The sequence below is a fragment of the Oryctolagus cuniculus genome, chromosome 7 (genome assembly GCF_964237555.1).
Source record: "Oryctolagus cuniculus chromosome 7, mOryCun1.1, whole genome shotgun sequence".
In the NCBI taxonomy this organism is placed as follows: domain Eukaryota; kingdom Metazoa; phylum Chordata; class Mammalia; order Lagomorpha; family Leporidae; genus Oryctolagus; species Oryctolagus cuniculus.
The window spans coordinates 70,344,280-70,361,022 of NC_091438.1; the positions used below are offsets into that span (position 1 = coordinate 70,344,280).

The 16,743-nt window shown below is 44.0% G+C and overlaps 1 protein-coding gene across 3 annotated transcripts in view; it reads right to left on the reverse strand.

Annotated features, from left to right (window-relative positions):
• The window catches only part of SLC35A3 (solute carrier family 35 member A3), a 73,131-nt gene extending 57,096 nt beyond the window's left edge, over positions 1–16,035 (reverse strand). The window contains exons 1-2 of one of the 3 annotated variants that reach the window (XM_002715839.5): positions 15,767–15,905; positions 11,656–11,903 (exon numbers count right to left, since the gene is read on the reverse strand). Coding sequence is in view for 1 of the 3 variants with exons in the window: in XM_070077990.1 (XP_069934091.1) it covers positions 15,301–15,318 (18 nt within the window). In the remaining 2 variants the exon portion in view is untranslated. Of the gene's footprint in view, positions 1–11,655; positions 11,904–15,300; positions 15,523–15,766 lie in introns of those variants that run through there. The other 2 variants (XM_008264828.4, XM_070077990.1) reach the window with 2 other exon arrangements.
• Between the last annotated feature and the right edge of the window lie 708 nt (positions 16,036–16,743).

The following is a 16,743-nucleotide window of genomic DNA, read 5'->3' on the forward strand; positions in this document are numbered from 1 at the left end:
TTGGCGTTGTGGTGCAGCAAGTTAAGCCATGGCATCCTACAGCACCCCTTATTGGAGCAATGGTTTGAGTCCCAGCTGTTCCACTTCTGATATGACTTCCTACTAATATGCTTGAGAAAACAGCAGATGATGGCTTAAATACTTGGGCCTCTGCCACCCATGTGGGAGACCCAGATGGAATTCTTGGCTCGTGGATTCAGCCTGGACCAGTCCCAGCCTTTGTAGCCAACTGGAGAGTGAACCCAGCTGACAAAGGATTTCTTTCTCTTTCTCTCTCTCTCTCTCTCCCCCTCATTCTCCTTCTTCCCTATCTCCTCTCCCTCCTGTCATCTCATCTTTCAAATAAATAAAAATATATCTTTTTAAAAATAAGAACTTTAGAATCACCTCATATAAACTATTCACTTTAAAAAACAGAGAAGCAGGAGGGCTAGCATTGTGGTATAGCAGTAAAGTCACCTCCCCCGACCCCCCGCAATGCCAGCATCTCAAATGGGCACCGAATGAATCCCGGTTGCTCCACTTCCAATCCAGCTCCCTGCTAATGGCTTTGGAAAAACAGAAGATGGCCCAAGTGTTTGGTCCTCTGTCACCCACGTGGGAAACTCCAGTGAAGCTCCTGGCTCTAGCTTCAGCCTGGCCCAGTGCTAGATGTGGGCAACTGGGGAGTGAATCAGCAGATGGAATATCTCTGTCTCTCCTTCTAACTCTTTTAAAATAAATAAATCTTTTTGTAAAAAAATGAAGAAAATAGTGAAGAGAAGTTAAATGATGTGGTCAAGTTCAGTGGAAATCAGCTCATATAGTTAAATATCAGGTTCTCTGACTCATACCACATTCTACTGTGAAATTCCAGGATATCCTGGTGTCTTTATCTCTACGTGGAAGGAAAGTAAGTTGCCAGCAACCCATATTTGGCATCTAACTCTTCTGGAAAATGTCAAACAATGATTTCAAATCTGTTCAAGGAAGTCTTTTGTTTATTCTGAACAACCAAGCCCATAATACCTGTTTTAACAGCAATGCTCTGACTTCTTCTCAAATGAAAATTTAAAAGTCAGTTTCTAAGCCAGGGTATATACAGTAATAACAATATAATTTTGGGGAACAGGCACTGAGCAGAATAATTAAGATATCCATGCCTCATTTCACAGCCCCCGGGTTCAATTTCTTGTTCTGCTTCTGACTGCAGCTTCTTGCTAATGCACACACTGGGAAGCAGTAGTGATGGCTCAAATAACTGGACTCCTGCTACCCATGTGGGAGACCTGTACGGTGCCTGGCTTCAGTTCACGTAGACCCAGCCACCGTGAGCATTTGGGTTAGGGCAGTGAATCAGTGGATGGGAACACGCTGTCCCTCTCTCTTTCCGTGTGTGTGTGTGTGGTATGTGCTTCGCTGCCTCTCCAATAAATAAAATTCTAAAAAACTATATTTTACAGTTCTTGGTCTCTTATAATGCATGTTTTTGAGGGGTGGAAGAATGCAGGCATTGCAGTACAGCAGGTTGGGCTGCTCCTTCAGCACACATTAGATTGCCCACTCCACCTTGGATCTAGCTTCCTGTTAATGTGCCTAGGAGCCAGCAGAAGATGGCTCAAGTACTTGAGTCCCTGCTACCCACATGGGAGACTCGGATGGCATACTTGGCTCTTGGCTTTGGCCAATTCCAGCCCTAGCTACTGTGAGGTTTCAAATATAAATCTTTAAAAAAGAAAAAGAATTGCAATTTAATTTACTATTCTGCCTAGTGGCAGAATAAACTCAAAATGAAAATTATAAAGATATTACTAGTATTTGTAACATTATTATATAGAGTTTGGTTTTAGAATACAATATGGATTAAAAATATAAAATTCACTTGATATAACCCATAAATAAACAGCAAATCATTAAACACAAAATTGACCAAAACAAAGAGTATGTTCCATTTATACAACTTGTAAAATTATTTCTTTGTTTGAAAGTCTACAGTATTATTCCATTATAACTGAAAACAAACTTAAAAATTTCATGTCGGAAATTTAATTTTAGGGCAGGGATTTAGGCTCACAAGTTAAGATATCAGCTAAGATGCCAGGGTTTCATACTGGAGTACCTAGGTTCAATGCCTGGCTGTAGCTACTGACTCAGTTTTCTGTTGGTCAGATTTGGGAAGCAGTGGTAATGGCTCAATGGCCTATGTGGGAGACCTAAATTGAGTTTCCAGCTTCCAATTTGGGTCTGGCCCAGTCATTGCAGGGATTTGGAGGGTAAACCAGCAGATGGGAATATTCTCTCTTTCTGTCAGTCCCAGAAATAAATGAATAAAAATGTCTTTTTAAAATAAGTCTTAGAGTAGTATTGTGGCATAGCACATAAAGCTGCCACTTGGAATACCAACATCTCATACTGGAGTGCAAATTATAGTCCTGTATGCTCCGCTTCTAATCCAGCTTCCTGCTAATGCATCCTGGGAAGCAAGCACTTTGAAGATGGCTCAAGTGCTTTGGCCCCTACTATCTATGAGACCTGGGTGGAGTTCCAGGCTCTTGGCTTTGGCCTGGCCCCGCCTGGCTGTTAAAATAATTTGGGGAGTGAACTAAAGGATGGAAGATTTGTTCCCATTCTCTCCCTTTTTCTCTTTAACAGATGAAAATAAATATATATTTTAAAAATAATAAAAATTTTTAAAAGCCTTGGGTCAGGCATTGTGGCCATACAGTAACTTTAGCCACCATCTGGACACACACATCCTATATCCTAACACCCAAGATTGAGTACCACCTCCACTTCCAATCCAGTTTCCTTCTAGTGTCCACCCTGGGAAACAGGGTGATAGCTCAATTACCTGGGGCTCTGCCAGCCATGTGGGACACCTGGACTGAGTTTTGGGCTCCTGGTCTAAGCCCTGCCAAAGGCATTTGGAGAGTGAACTAGGGCACATCTTTCTCTCTCTCTCTCTCTCTCTCCTCCTGCCTTTCAAACAATAAAAGACAAATTAGCCTTTTAAAAAAATTTTTTATAGTCCTATTTGCAAAGAATATTTCTATGGTTAGTCACCATAACGGATCATTTTGAATCATAGAGAAAAAGAGACAGACAGAAGTCTTTCATCTGCAGGTTTACTCCATAAACGCCCACAACAAACATGGTTCAGCTAAGTAGAAGTCAGGAGTCCAGAGCTAAGTCTGGGTCTCCCACATAGGTGGCAAAGATCAACTACTTGAGCCATCACCTGCTGCCTCGTAGGGTTCACATTAGAAGGAAGTTAGAATTAGAAGTGGAGTCAGGACTCAAACCAGGCCTTCCGATGTGGGATATGGATGTCCCAAGTGGTGTCTTTACAGATGTGTCAATTGTCTGCCTCACCCTTTTAGATCTTGCACTTGCTTACTAATCACTACTTTTTGCTTTATTGTTGGAGAAGTCTGATATTTGCAAAGCTGAGTTTTATTATTTTTACATCTCTTCTCACTTTTTCGGGAAAACATACAACAAAATTTCATTTACCTAAGCCCCATTCATTTGGATTTAATGAGTCCAGATGCTAGGGTAGTTACAATTTACTTTTGAATTTGTACAAAAGTTCAAAGACATTCTCAGTAATTAATCATCTTAAGTAAAAATGGTTTTCAAACATTCCAGAAGCTTCATTTAAACATAATTGGTATGCTAATTAAATTTTTCATTTTCATTAAAGTGGTTCTCCCACTGTTTTACAAAGCTTTGTCAGACAATTCTATGTTGCTTTAAATGTTTTTAAAAATATGCTCTACATAATGTACATCCACCATTGATGTACACTACTACTACCAACACCCCCAAATTATATTGAAAGATTAGTTGTTCATATCTATCATTAAGTTACCGATATGCAATAAGTTCCAAAACACTATATACTAATAATTTCTATTCTCTTTTCAAAGATAGATCTTTGTAGATAAAGCTAAAAATCAATATTGCTATGAACTTACTTCTAGGCACTTACCAATATAGTCTGTATAATCTTTGTATCTGTGAATGAAGTTTACCACTCTACTAATAATATCTGTATTTTGCTGATTTGCCTCTAGTCATTAAAAGTCTTAAAAAACTAAATGTCTAGTAAATGTTATAAAACTGTAATAAAGTTGACATATATTGTTAAAGACAATAAACACCTAAGACATTCTGCAGATCAAGTTTCTTCTACTGTAAAAACAAAAGGCTAAATTTTGAAGTTACAACTTTTAGTAAGCTGTATTACATTTTCTAAATATTATTTCTGAAATATACTCCCTTACTGTAGTCTACTAGAGGTTAATGACATGACGGACTATGTATTAAAACACACAAATTATAAGTGTTATACAAATATAAATTCAAAAAGTACTCAAAAACAACCAGTGCTATTAAAAATCCTTTGTAAAGTTGTTTTCCAAGTCAATGAATAGAAAAAGTAAATACATACAGAAATGCTCAGCTCAGTTCCAATATTCCGTCCATTATCTTCCATGATGCCACAACTTTAAATTAAAACCTGTAACTATGTTAAATAATGATAAAAAAAATTTCATAACAACTGACTGTATTTCTGACACTTCAGAATTAGATTCGGTATTCAGAAAAAAAAAAAAAAAGCAAAAGTAATAGTATGCTATACTTGAAATCTATAACAATCATGTGGGAAATCCAAAAATCTTACTCTTTATGTAAGTGAAAGAAATGAGTAAAAAGTAATTCACACATGAATCTCAATTCTAGAACAGATATAACCTCCAGTAAATTAGTTCTCTCATAAATGCTTGGGAAAAGCAAACTCTTGCTCACTAACACTGGCAAGCGCAAATCAATCAATTCTAAGTTAAACAACTTTTCATTGTTTCTCCTTTCCTTTCGTCGTCAAGTGTTACGTGTCTATTTATGTAAGACTATATCACCTGTACGTACGTTATAACTGTCAATTTTTAACTTGTTCTTTCACAGACTGCAGAATTTCCATTTCTACATACAAATAAAATCAACAGTACTCAAATATTTCTTCACATCCTCTCTGCATTACCCCGGGTTACTACTGGATACACAAAAACTACATAAGATTTGAAAGACGGAAGCAAAGCACGAGCCTGACTCTGAAGGCTCTCAGGGTTAAATGTGGCGACACAGAAACAGAGATGCTGCTAAGTTCCTTTGTCCTCCCTCTTCCTTGTTGTACAGCAGCTCTTTTTCCCAGCTGCTAACCCTCCTGGCAACAGTGGGCCCATGCCCCACACCTGACTCCTGAGTGGGAAACAGAAAGATGACTATGCAGAGGTGACAGCTGTCCATAACTTTCCCACCAGCTCACTTTCATGGTCCTATTCTGCAGCAGGACATGCCCGGCTTCTTAGATTCCTTTGGAAGCTCTGACTTACCTAACCACACCAGTGCTTCAGGAGCACTGCTTAATGACTTCTCAGTTACCCTCCAACACCTTTTTTGATCTTTACTTCCCCAGCTTCTCCTACAATTGTGAAAAGTCTTATCCCTATTATAAATTTCTGTTTCAATGGCTGAACCCTGACTAACATAGTCATTGGTACCAAATGTAGATCCAGGGTAACAGAATCAAAATGTTAGGAATCTGTGATCAATTTTCTGAAGAGACCAGTGGTAAAGGAGACACCTGTAGTTCATGCTGTAAAGATAGAAGTTACTTAAATTTTAACCTGCAGAGACTCACAGTCAAAATAAGGCTTTAAGTGATCAAATAGCTGCTGTCACAGACATTTTATCAGAAATAGGAGTATAATACTCTTGTTCACTGATGACTTCTAACTCGAAAACTTGGAAAAAGAAGAGAATGAACCTAAGGCCTAAATTCACAGCCCAAGATCCAGGCAGAGAATCAGAGAGCTTTTTTTTTTTTTTTTTTTTAACAGGCAGAGTGGACAGTGAGAGAGAAAGAGACAGAGAGAAAGGTCTTCCTTTGCTGTTGGTTCACCCTCCAATGGCCGCCACGGCCGGCGCGCAGCCGGCACACCGCGCTGATCCGATGGCAGAAGCCAGGTGCTTCTCCTGGTCTCCCATGGGGTGCAGGACCCAAGCACTTGGGCCATCCTCCACTGCCCTCCCTGGCCACAGCAGAGAGCTGGCCTGGAAGAGGGGCAACCGGGACAGAATCTGGTGCCCCGACCAGGACTAGAACCTGGTGTGCCGGCGCTGCAAGGTGGAGGATTAGCCTAGTGAGCAGCGGCGCCGGCCAGAATCAGAGAGCTTCTATAACTGCCCCCAATCAAAACTTCATTTAGTGGCAGAGACAGGATTTCTGAAAATCTAAAGTCTGATTTCATGATAAACCGAAATAAAATGCAAGTTGAGTTTACAATTTTACAGGATCTCAGAATCTATACTCTTTTTTTCTTTTTTTCAGATTTATTTATTTATTTGAGAGGCAGAGTTACAGAGAGCAGGAGACAGAGAGAAAGACCTTCCATCCACTGGTGTACTCCCCAAATGGGCGCAACAGCTGGAGCTGGGCCAGGCCAAAGCTAGGAGTCAGGAGCTTCTTCCAGGTCTCCCGTGTGGGTGCAGGGGCTTAAGCACTTGGGCCATCTTCCACTGCCTTCCCAGGCCATTATCAGGGAGCTGGATTGGAAGTGGAACAGCCAGGACTTGAGCCACAGTCCATATGGGATGCTGGCACTGCAGGCAGAGGTTTAACCTACTTCACCACAGTGCCCACCCCTGTCATTAATTTGAAAAGCAGATCAATGGGAAGGGGGGTTGTGGAGGAAGAGAAAGCTCTTTTTTCTTCTGGTTCTCTTCCCAAATGCCCACAACAGGTAGGCTGAAGCCAGGAGCCTGAAATTCCATCCAGATCGCCCAGGGCAAGGGATCCAAAGACTTCAGCCATTATCTGCTGACTCCCAGGGTGTATATTAGCTGGATGCTGGAACTGAAAGTGGAGCTGGGGGGTGGAGGGGCTGGTGTGACAGTGGGTAAAGCTGCTGCCACTGCCTGCAATGCTGGCATCCCATATGGGCCCTGGTTGGAGCCCCAGCTGCTCCACTTTCAATCCACCTCCCTGTTTATGTGTCTGGGAAAGCAGCCAAAGATGGCCCAAGTACTTGGGCCCCTGCTAACCATGTGGGAGACCTGGAAGAAGCTCTGGGTTTCTGACTTCAGACTAGCCCAGCTCCGGGTATTGGGGTCATTTGGGGAGTGAATTGGTGGGTAGAAGATTTGTCTCTCCCCTCTCTCTCTAAACTCTGCCTTTCAAATAAATAAATAAATCTTTAAAAAAAAATAGAAGAAGAAAAGTGGAGTTGAGACTCAATTCCAGGTGCTCAGATGTGAAATGCAGGTTTCCCAAGCAATGGTGTCTTCACTCACTGCACCACAATGCCCACCCCCCAGAATCATATATTCTACATATTTTTACCATCTCTATATCCTAGCACACTGAAATATGCTTGAAGATTGAAGAATCCATAAGCTGCATAGTGGCCCCTAAAGATACTAGGCCCTAATTCCTGAAAGCTATAAATGTTATCTTATTTGGAAAAGGGACTTGGCAGATGAAATTAAGTAAAGCATCTCAAGATGACCAGAGTATCTGGGTGGCATCTCAATGTCATACAAGTGATCTTATAAGAGGTGAACTGGAGATGATGAGAGTACTTCAGAAAGTTCATGGGGGAAAGAAATGAAAAGATAAGTTTATTTTTGAGACCTTCCATCTGCCAGCTCACTTCTCAAATGCCTGTCACAGCTGGGACTTGGTAAAGCTAAAACCATGAGCCAGGTACTGAAGCCAGGTCTCCCGCATGAGTAACAGGAATCCAATCACTTGAGCCATCAAACGCTGCCTGCCAGGGTCTGTATTAGCACAAAGTTGGAGTGAGGAACCAGAGCCAGGTAACAAACCCAGGTCCTGAGATGTGGGATATGGGTGTCTTAACCACTAGTTTAAATACTTACCCTTGCCACTAACTTTTTGAAATACCTTCATAAATGAGGACATAGTATATAGAGTGATGGCTATGGTTAATAATACTGTATTATTGGGGCCGGCGCTGTGGCACAGTGGGTTAACGCCCTGGCCTGAAGCGCCAGCATCCCATATGGGCACTGGTTCTAGTCCCAGCTGTTCCAGTTCTGATCCAGCTCTCTGCTATGGCCTGGGAAAGCAGTGGAAGATGGCCCAAGTCCTTGGGCCCTGGCACCCATGTGGGAGACCCAGAAGAAGCTCCTGGCTCCTGGGTTCAGATCAGCGCAGCTCTGGCTCTTGCAGGCAATTGGGGAGTGAACCATCAGATGGAAGACCTCTCTCTCTCTCTCTGTGTGTAACTCTGACTTTCAAATAAATAAATAAATCTTTTTAAAAAAGTTTATATATACAATGATCTTATACTATGTAAAATATGAATTACACTAATAATCATCCTTATTCAAACAAGTCTTACGTCACTGTCTCCCATCTGTTGGGGACAGGCTTCAGACTGTCTATTCTAATTTAACCTCCATATAGCATAAGTCTCAACAAAGTGTAGGTCTGACCACATTTCTTTCCTTTTCGTAAAGTTTAGCTGATTCCATGGGGCTGGCATTTGAGCACAGGGGGTTAAGTTACCACCTGCAACACAGGCATTCCATGTGGGTACCAGTTGTCCTGGCTGCTCCACTTCCCACACAGCTCCCTGCTTCCCTGGAAAGGCAAGAGAAAATGACTGAAGTACTTGGGCCCTTGTCACTAACGTGGGAGACCCAGATGGAATTCCAGGCTCCTGGGTAGGGCCTGGCCCAGCCCCAGTGGTTGAGGGAAGATTCCCCTCTCTCTCTCTCTTGCCTGTCTCTCCCTCTTTCTCTAACTCTGCCTTTCAAATAAATAAAATGAATCTTTAAAAAAAGGTTTAGCTGATTCCTTACCAAATGCAGATACAGTCTAAACTTTTTTTTTTTTAACAGTTATCTATTTCAAAGGCAGAGTGACATAGAGAAAGGGAAGGATAGACAGAGGGAGATCATCAATCTGCTGATTCATGTCTAGGGTACTGTTCACTTAGGACCCAGCTTCCTGCTAATACTCCTGGGAGGCAGCAAATGATGGCACAAGTTCTTGGGTTCCTGCCTCCTAAGCAGAGTATCTGGTTGGAATTCCTGGCTCCTGGGTTTGGCCTGGCCTAGTCCTGGTAGTTGTGGGCATCTGCGGAGTGAACCAGCAAACAAGGACTCTGGGTCCATCTGTGACTCTGTCTCTCAAATAAAAACAAATAAAAACATAAACTGAGGTACATATAACATGTCAGAGCTCAGATATAAACCAAGATTTCTCTCAGTTGAAACTCATGGTCTTCTCAGTAAAGCCTGTATTTAAGCATACCTAACTACTTAGAGGGTCAGTCCATATAGATTATGAGAAGATACCTCTGAACTCAGACTGAGTTCACATCCTGTCTCCACCACTTAATAACTATAGACAAGTACTTGATCTCTCAAGTGGTAATAATAGTACATATCTCGTAGGATGATTAAAGAACATAAATCAAAGAAAGTGGTTATTAATCTACAACGACTTATTCTTTGAATACCTTTACAAAACCTATTCATGACAGAAAAACGCTACTAGAAATATTTGGAATTGGACTTATAACACATAAGAATTTGGAAAAAATTTCCTATTCAACTTCTATTGAAAAAGCTAGGCACAGTAGGAATACAGTCATATAAGGATACTTTATTTGTGGAAGGAACTTGTTTTAGCATTTTATCTGATATGACCTAAAAGTTTCAGCTTTCTTTTAGCCTAGCATGCTTTTTCTTCTTTAAGATTTATTTTATTTTTTTAAAAGGCAAAGAGACAGAGAGAGATTTTTCCTTTAGCTGGTTCACTCCCCAAATAGACCCACCAGCCAGGGCTAAGCCAGGCTGAAGCCAGGAGTCAGGAACTGCAACCAAGTCTTCCAGGCCAGTGGCAGGGCTCCAAGTACTTGGGCCATCTTCCACTGCTTTCCCCAGCAAATTTGGAGGGAGCTGAATTGGAAGTGATGCAGTGTGGACTCAAATAGGCACTCTGGTATGGGATGCCAGTATCGTAGGTGGTGGCTTAACCCACTGAGTCAGTCCCTGTAGCCTAACTTTTCAATCAAAATGCTTGTCTCTAAATAAATAATACAGTAATTTATCTTAAACAGGTTCTTGGATCTCCTTTCAGATGGTATATCCAATATGGATGATAAACCAATAAGAATTCTGGGCAAGCAATCTGGATAGAAAAACAAATAATATTGGAGCTGGCATAGTGGGTTAAGCCTCCGCCTATGAGTGCCGGTTCAAGTCCTGGCTGCTCTACTTCCGATCCAGTTCCATGTTAATGTGCCTGGGAAAGCAGCGGAGGATGGCCCAAGTGCTTGGGTCCTTGTATCCATGTGTGAGACCTGGAAGAAGCTCCTGGCTCCTAGCTTTGGTCTGGCTCAGCACCAGCCATTGTGGCCATTTGGGGAGTGAACCAGCATACAGAAGACCTCTCTCTTTCTCTCCCTCTTTAATTCTGACTTTCAAATAAATAAACCAATCTTAAAAAAAAAAAAAAAAAGAAAAATAACATTCATCTAGCTTCTAAAGTCATTCCCATATTTTTATATTCCATTCTCAAATTTATATAACAAAATGCATTTTAAAAACCATGATTAAAATTAGAATATAAGCCAGCGCTGTGGCTCACTTGACTAATCCTCCACCTGCGGCGCTGGCACCCCGGGTTCTAGTCCCGGTTGGGGCGCTGGGTACTAGTCCTGGTTGCTCCTCTTCCAGTCCAGCTCTCTGCTGTGGCCCAGGAGGGCAGTGGAGGATGGCCCAAGTCCTTGGGTCCCTGCACCTGCATGGGAGACCAGGAGGAAGCTCCGGGCTCCTGGCTTTGGATCAGCACAGTGCCTGCCGTGGCGGCCATTAGGGGAGTGAACCAAGGGAAGGAAGACCCTTCTTTCTGTCTCTCTCTCTACTGTCTAACTCTGCCTGTCTAAAAATAAAAAAAAATAAAAAAATTAGAATATAGCTGTAGTACTATACTCCTTCATGAATGGTGACATTTACTTAGCATCTATTCTTTGAAGACTGAAATCTAATTTTATGCTGCCAGTTCATATTGATTTGAACTTTAATAATAAATCACAGCAGTTGGCCAGCGCTGCAGCTCACGAGGCTAATCCTCTGCCTGTGGCGCCGGCTCCCCGGGTTCTAGTCCCAGTTGGGGCGCCAGATTCTGTCCCGGTTGCTCCTCTTCCAGTCCAGCTCTCTGCTGCAGCCCGGGAAGGCAGTGGAGGATGGCCCAAGTGCTTGGGCCCTGCACCCGCATGGCAGACCAGGAGGAAGCACCTGGCTCCTGGCTTCAGATCGATGCAGCACACCAGCCATAGTGGCCAACTGGGGGGTCAACCAACAGAAGGAAGACCTTTCTCTATGTCTCTCTCTCTCACTAACTCTGCCTGTCAAAAATAAAAATAAAAATAAAAATAAATAAATCACAGCAGTGAATGACATTATTAACTAGTTAGTTTGATGTTCAGGCTTGAAATGTTGCCCAGATGGGTCTACAATTTACTCTTACATTTCTGGCAATTTCACCAAAAAAGAATTCCACAATTGACCAACATCAAATAGAAACTTCTTTCTCTAAGATTTTCAGGAAAGGGTTAAAAAGTTCAAAAGTCATACTTCACAGGTACTGATTAAGACTGGGCTTCCGGAAGGTCCGATAGGGGGCGCCGCATTGGAACGCCCAAAGAGGTCGTGCTCCGGGATGCCATCGCAGTCGGCTACCAGAATGTGAAGACCCCAAGCCACCCGGGTGAGCAGGCCAAGAGTGGAAACCTCCTCCGTGCAGCAGCGGTGTGGCCAGATGTTGGAGGAGCCGACTCACTCCAGAGGTAGCCAGATGGCCTGGCCACAGGGACCTGAGGGACCTGCAGGGCATAAGAACCCTAGTGTGAAGGGGCCTGCACTGTGACGCAGTGGGTTAACGCCCTGGCCTGAAGCGCTGGCATCCTTTATGGGCGCAGGTTCGAGACCCGGCTGCTCCACTTCCGATCCAGCTCCCTGCTATGGCCTGGGAAAGCAGTGGAAGATGGCCCAAGTCCTTGGACCTCTGCACCCACGTGGGAGACCGGGAAGAAGCTCCTGGCTTCAGATTGTCACAGCTCCAGCTGTTGCGGCCGTCTGGGGAGTGAACCAGCGGATGGAAGACCTCTCTCTCTCTCTCTCTCTGCCTGCCTCTCCTTCTCTTTCTGTGTAACTCTTGACTTTCAAATAAATGAATAAACCTTAAAAAAAGAAAAAAAAAAAAAGACTGGGCTTCCAACTGAAAGATTATTTCCCTTCATTCTATTTATCTAGTTATTCATTCAATCTATTCAGTTCCTACTAAGATACATGTTTGTGGATACAAAGTGTCTATTCAAATATTACTGAGGCAGCCTAAGGAGTGTATGTAGGGCTTGTCTGGTTTTCAACATTTTTATCTACAAAATGGAGGTGAAAATAACTGTCCCATCTCAAAGACTTAATTCTAGAAAGAAATGAGGTAGTAAGACATGGAAAAGTACTTTCAAATATAAGACTATCAATAAAAATCTGAAAAAAGATGACACCATAACAGTTATCCTTATCTCCAGGAGCACTGTAAGTGACTTTTTTTCATTACATGATTTTTAAAAAATTTATCATTTAATAAAATTCAATTTAAATTTAATGAAATTATCATTTAATAAAATTAAAATTTATCATGTAATAATCATTACATGATTTTTAAAAAATGTATGCATTTCATAATACATTTCATAATACATAATGCATTTCATAAATACAACTTTAGAAACATAATAATTCTTCCCACCATACCTGCCCTCCCACCCACTCTCCTACCTCTCCTCTTCCCTCTCCTGTTTCCAGTCTTTTTTTTTACTAAGATCTACATTCATTTAGCTTTATATACATAAGATTAACTCTATTTTAGGTAAAGAGTTCAACACTTTCATTACATGATTTTTTTAAAAAATGTATCTATTTGAAAGAGTTACAGAGAGGGAGCAGGGGGGAGAGGTGAGGAGGGGAGAGATCTTCCATTAGCTGGTTCACTCCCCAAATAACCTCATTGACCAAGGCTAGGCCAGGCCAATGTCAGGATCCAGGAGTTTCTTCTGGGTCTCCCACATGGGTGACAGAGTGCCAAGCACTTGGGCCATCCTCTGCTGCTTTTCACAGGCTATGAGCAGAGAGCTGAATTGTAAGTGGAGCAGCCAGGACACGAACCAGCACCCATATGGGTTGCTGGCATTGCAAACAGTGGCTTTACTCACTATGCCATAACACCAGCCCACAGATGATGTATTGTAACAAATATTTCTTCAGAAGTATATTGTTATATGATTAGAAAGGCCGTCCAAAAAATAAATAAATATAATAAAGACAAAAAAAAAGGCCTTCCTTGTAGGAGAAAAGGATATAAGCAAAGATCAAGGCAGGTAGGCATATAGCATGTTCAGAAAGATTATACTTCAAATTATTCATTTGGCTAAAAAAATAGGATATATAGGGTAAAATAATAACAATAAGGAATGAAAAGGCCATATGATTTTACTGGAGTCATACAAACACTCAAATTTTGAAGGACTTTTGATGCCTCCTTAAATAGTTTTAAATATATTCTTGAGTCAACAGAGTCACCATGAGAGGATGACCACCAAAGAATGGTATAAAACCTTCAGCTTTCACAAGTAGGAAGTGGGTGGGGGGTCATGCACAGGCATTGTGTCACAGTGGGTTAAGTTGCTGCCTGCAATGCTGGCATCCCATATCAGAACACTGGTTCAAGTCCCAGCAGCTTCACTTCTGACTCAGCTACCTACTAATGCTCCTGGGAAAGCAGCAGAAGAGGGTCCAAGTATTTAGAACCCTGCCATCCACATGGGAGACCCTGATGGAGTTCCAAGCCCCTGGCTCTTGCCTGGCCCAGCCCAGCCACTGAAGCCATTAAGACAGTGACTCAGTGAATGAAAGATTTTCCCTCTCTCTGTCTCTCTGCCTTTGAAATAAAACAAGTAAATGCTTTGTTTTGTTTAAAAGAAAAAAAAAAAAAGTAGTAGTAGTACAGGAAAGGGGATTTGACCTGGAGGTTAAGATATCTCTTGGGTGGTCTTCATCCCATAATCAAAATGTCTGGGCCCAATATCCTCCACTTTTTTTTTTTTTTTTTAAGATTTATTTATTTATTTGAAAGGCAGAGTTACAGAGAAAGAGAGGTCTTCCATCCACTGGTTCACTCCCCAAATGGCCACAACGGCCAGAGCTCAGTCAATCCGAAGCCAGGAGCCAGGAGCTCCTTCCCGGTCCCCCCGCAGGTGCAGGGGCCCAAGGACTTGAGCCATCTTCTACTGCTTTCCGGCAATCATTAGCAGAGAGCCGGAACAGAAGTGGAGCAAACTCAAACCGCGCCTGCATGGGATGTAGGCACTGCAGGCAGTGGCTTTACCCACTACACCACAGTGCTGCCCTCTCCCCACTCCACTCTGGATTCCTCATGTGGATCCTGGGAAGCAGTAGGTGATGCCCCCACCCGCCACCCACGTGGAAGACCAGGACTCATTTACTGACTGTGGTCTTTAGCCTGGCCCAACCCTGGCTGTTGAGGGCATTTGGGAAGTGAACCAGCAGATGCTAGCATTCTGGCTCACTCATGCTCTCTCTCATAATTAAATAAAAACTGAATGAATGCATAAATAAATTGTAATTTAAAAAATAGTATGGGGGGGTGACTAGAAGTGGGACAAGCTGAGGGTAGCAAGTTCAGTTTGGAGGCTACTGCTATAGTCCAAATAAGAGGAAAGAAGAGCCTATTTAGCACAAAGGTCCTGAGGATGAAAAAGGAAAGAACAGAATCTGAGATGCTGAAGTAGAACCAACACCTGGGAGGAAAGTTAGGATCCCAAATACCAATTTGGAAATCACCCCCGGGATTCAAGAAAACAACCTGAGTTTACCACAGTAAGAGCACCAAATTGGAAACTATGAAATTTCATCTGTAACTACCAGTTGAAATGTTGGCTTTCAAAGAATAAAAAAAAAGACTTAACTCTCATTCCATTTTCAAACACTGACGTTAAGAGAACATAATACAACACTTCAACTTCTACTACAAAGTCACGAAAGGACATCGACATTATTCTTTAACTCGTGTGCACCAACCTTCCTGAAGGTGGAGGTGAAACCCTCCCTCTTCACTCCCCCCCCATCGCTACCCCCACACCTGTCCTGCCGGGAATCTCACGCGGCCTCAAACAGCCCTCGTTTTCCTAACAGCCTCACCAAGGGCATCCTTTCCATTTCTTGAAGTCCCTGCTTCTTGAGCGCAGGGTCCTCCTCGGGTGGATCCGTCCACACCACCGGGTTACACACCCCCCGGGAGCTGCAGCAGGGATCGACCCCAGCCTGCAGCCCGGCCGCTGGGCTCGGCGCGCCCCGGGCTCTGAGGCACACACAGCCGTTTTCATTCGCTTGACACACCCCTCTCCTCAAGACCTGTTTCCTCCTCCACCCAGCACATTCCGCACGTCGTCCGATGGGGATACAAGGCGTCACTTCATCGGCTCCCTCCCCAGTTTAGCCAGGACTTCAGATCGCCCACCCAGACCGCTTCACCCAGACTGACTTCTCATCAAGCCCGGCCCCCACCCAGCACGCCGCCCCCGGCTGCCGCCAGGAGCTGCCGGCGCCGCCCCGCAGCCGCCGGCCTCCGGGCGTCCGGCCCTAGCCAGAAGCACTCATCGCTCACCTCCCGCGCAGCTCCTCCGGCTGCGCGCACTGGGGGCTGCGGCTCAGCAACGCCGGGCGACCCAGGCTGCCGAGTCGGCCGGGTCCGCCGCGACCGCTGACCCGCAGCGCCGCCAGCTCCCGCTGCCGTCGCTGTTGCCAGCTTGGTGCAGCCCTGGCGTTTCCGGGTTCCCGCGGTCCCGTCCTCCAAATGCTCCGGCTTCCGCCTCGGCCCGGGCAAACGGCGTTCCCGGCTCGGCTGTGGCGGCCCCAGCTTCGCTCTTGCCAGCTCCGACCCTTAAGGCGACGGCTCCTGTCCCGGTCCGCTAGCGGCCCCCGGTGCCGGCTTCACCGCCGCGAGACCGCTGGAGGCACTGCTTCCTGTGGACTCTCCCGCGAGGGGACAAGGCAGACAGAGTGACTCTCGCCACGGGCTTCTGCGGGACTGTCCCGCCGCCGAGGGTGCTTTTGTGACCAGTTGCTAAAGAAAGGACAAAGTCCTTTAGGGCAAAGGACCCTGAGAGTGAGTGGGGAGGCGGATCCCCAAGCAAATGAACACGCTCCTAAAATTGGCAGTGATCTGAAAGCAACTAAGATTCGCTGTGGCACACGCTGCGAACCAGTAATCTGGAAATGACCGCTGCTCCCACCCTGAAACCCAAAGCGGTGCCACCAGTGAGCCTAGTGCCATTAACCAAGAAAAAAAAAAAAAGAGCAGACAGATCTGGAGTCAGAGGCTCCCAGAGTTAAAAGGGACTGACCCCTCTCTGGTTGACCCCTTTCACAACATTTATTTATTTTTATTTACTTATTTTGTATTTATTTATAAGGGGAGAAGGGGGGAAGGGGAGAGATAGAAAAGAGAGATCTTCAATCTGATGGTTCATTCCCTAATTGTGGGCAACAGCTGGGGCTGGGCTAGGCAGAAGCCAGGAGCCCAGAATTCAGTCCAGGTCTCCAAAGTGGGTGGCAGGGACCCAAGTATTTGAGCCATCACCT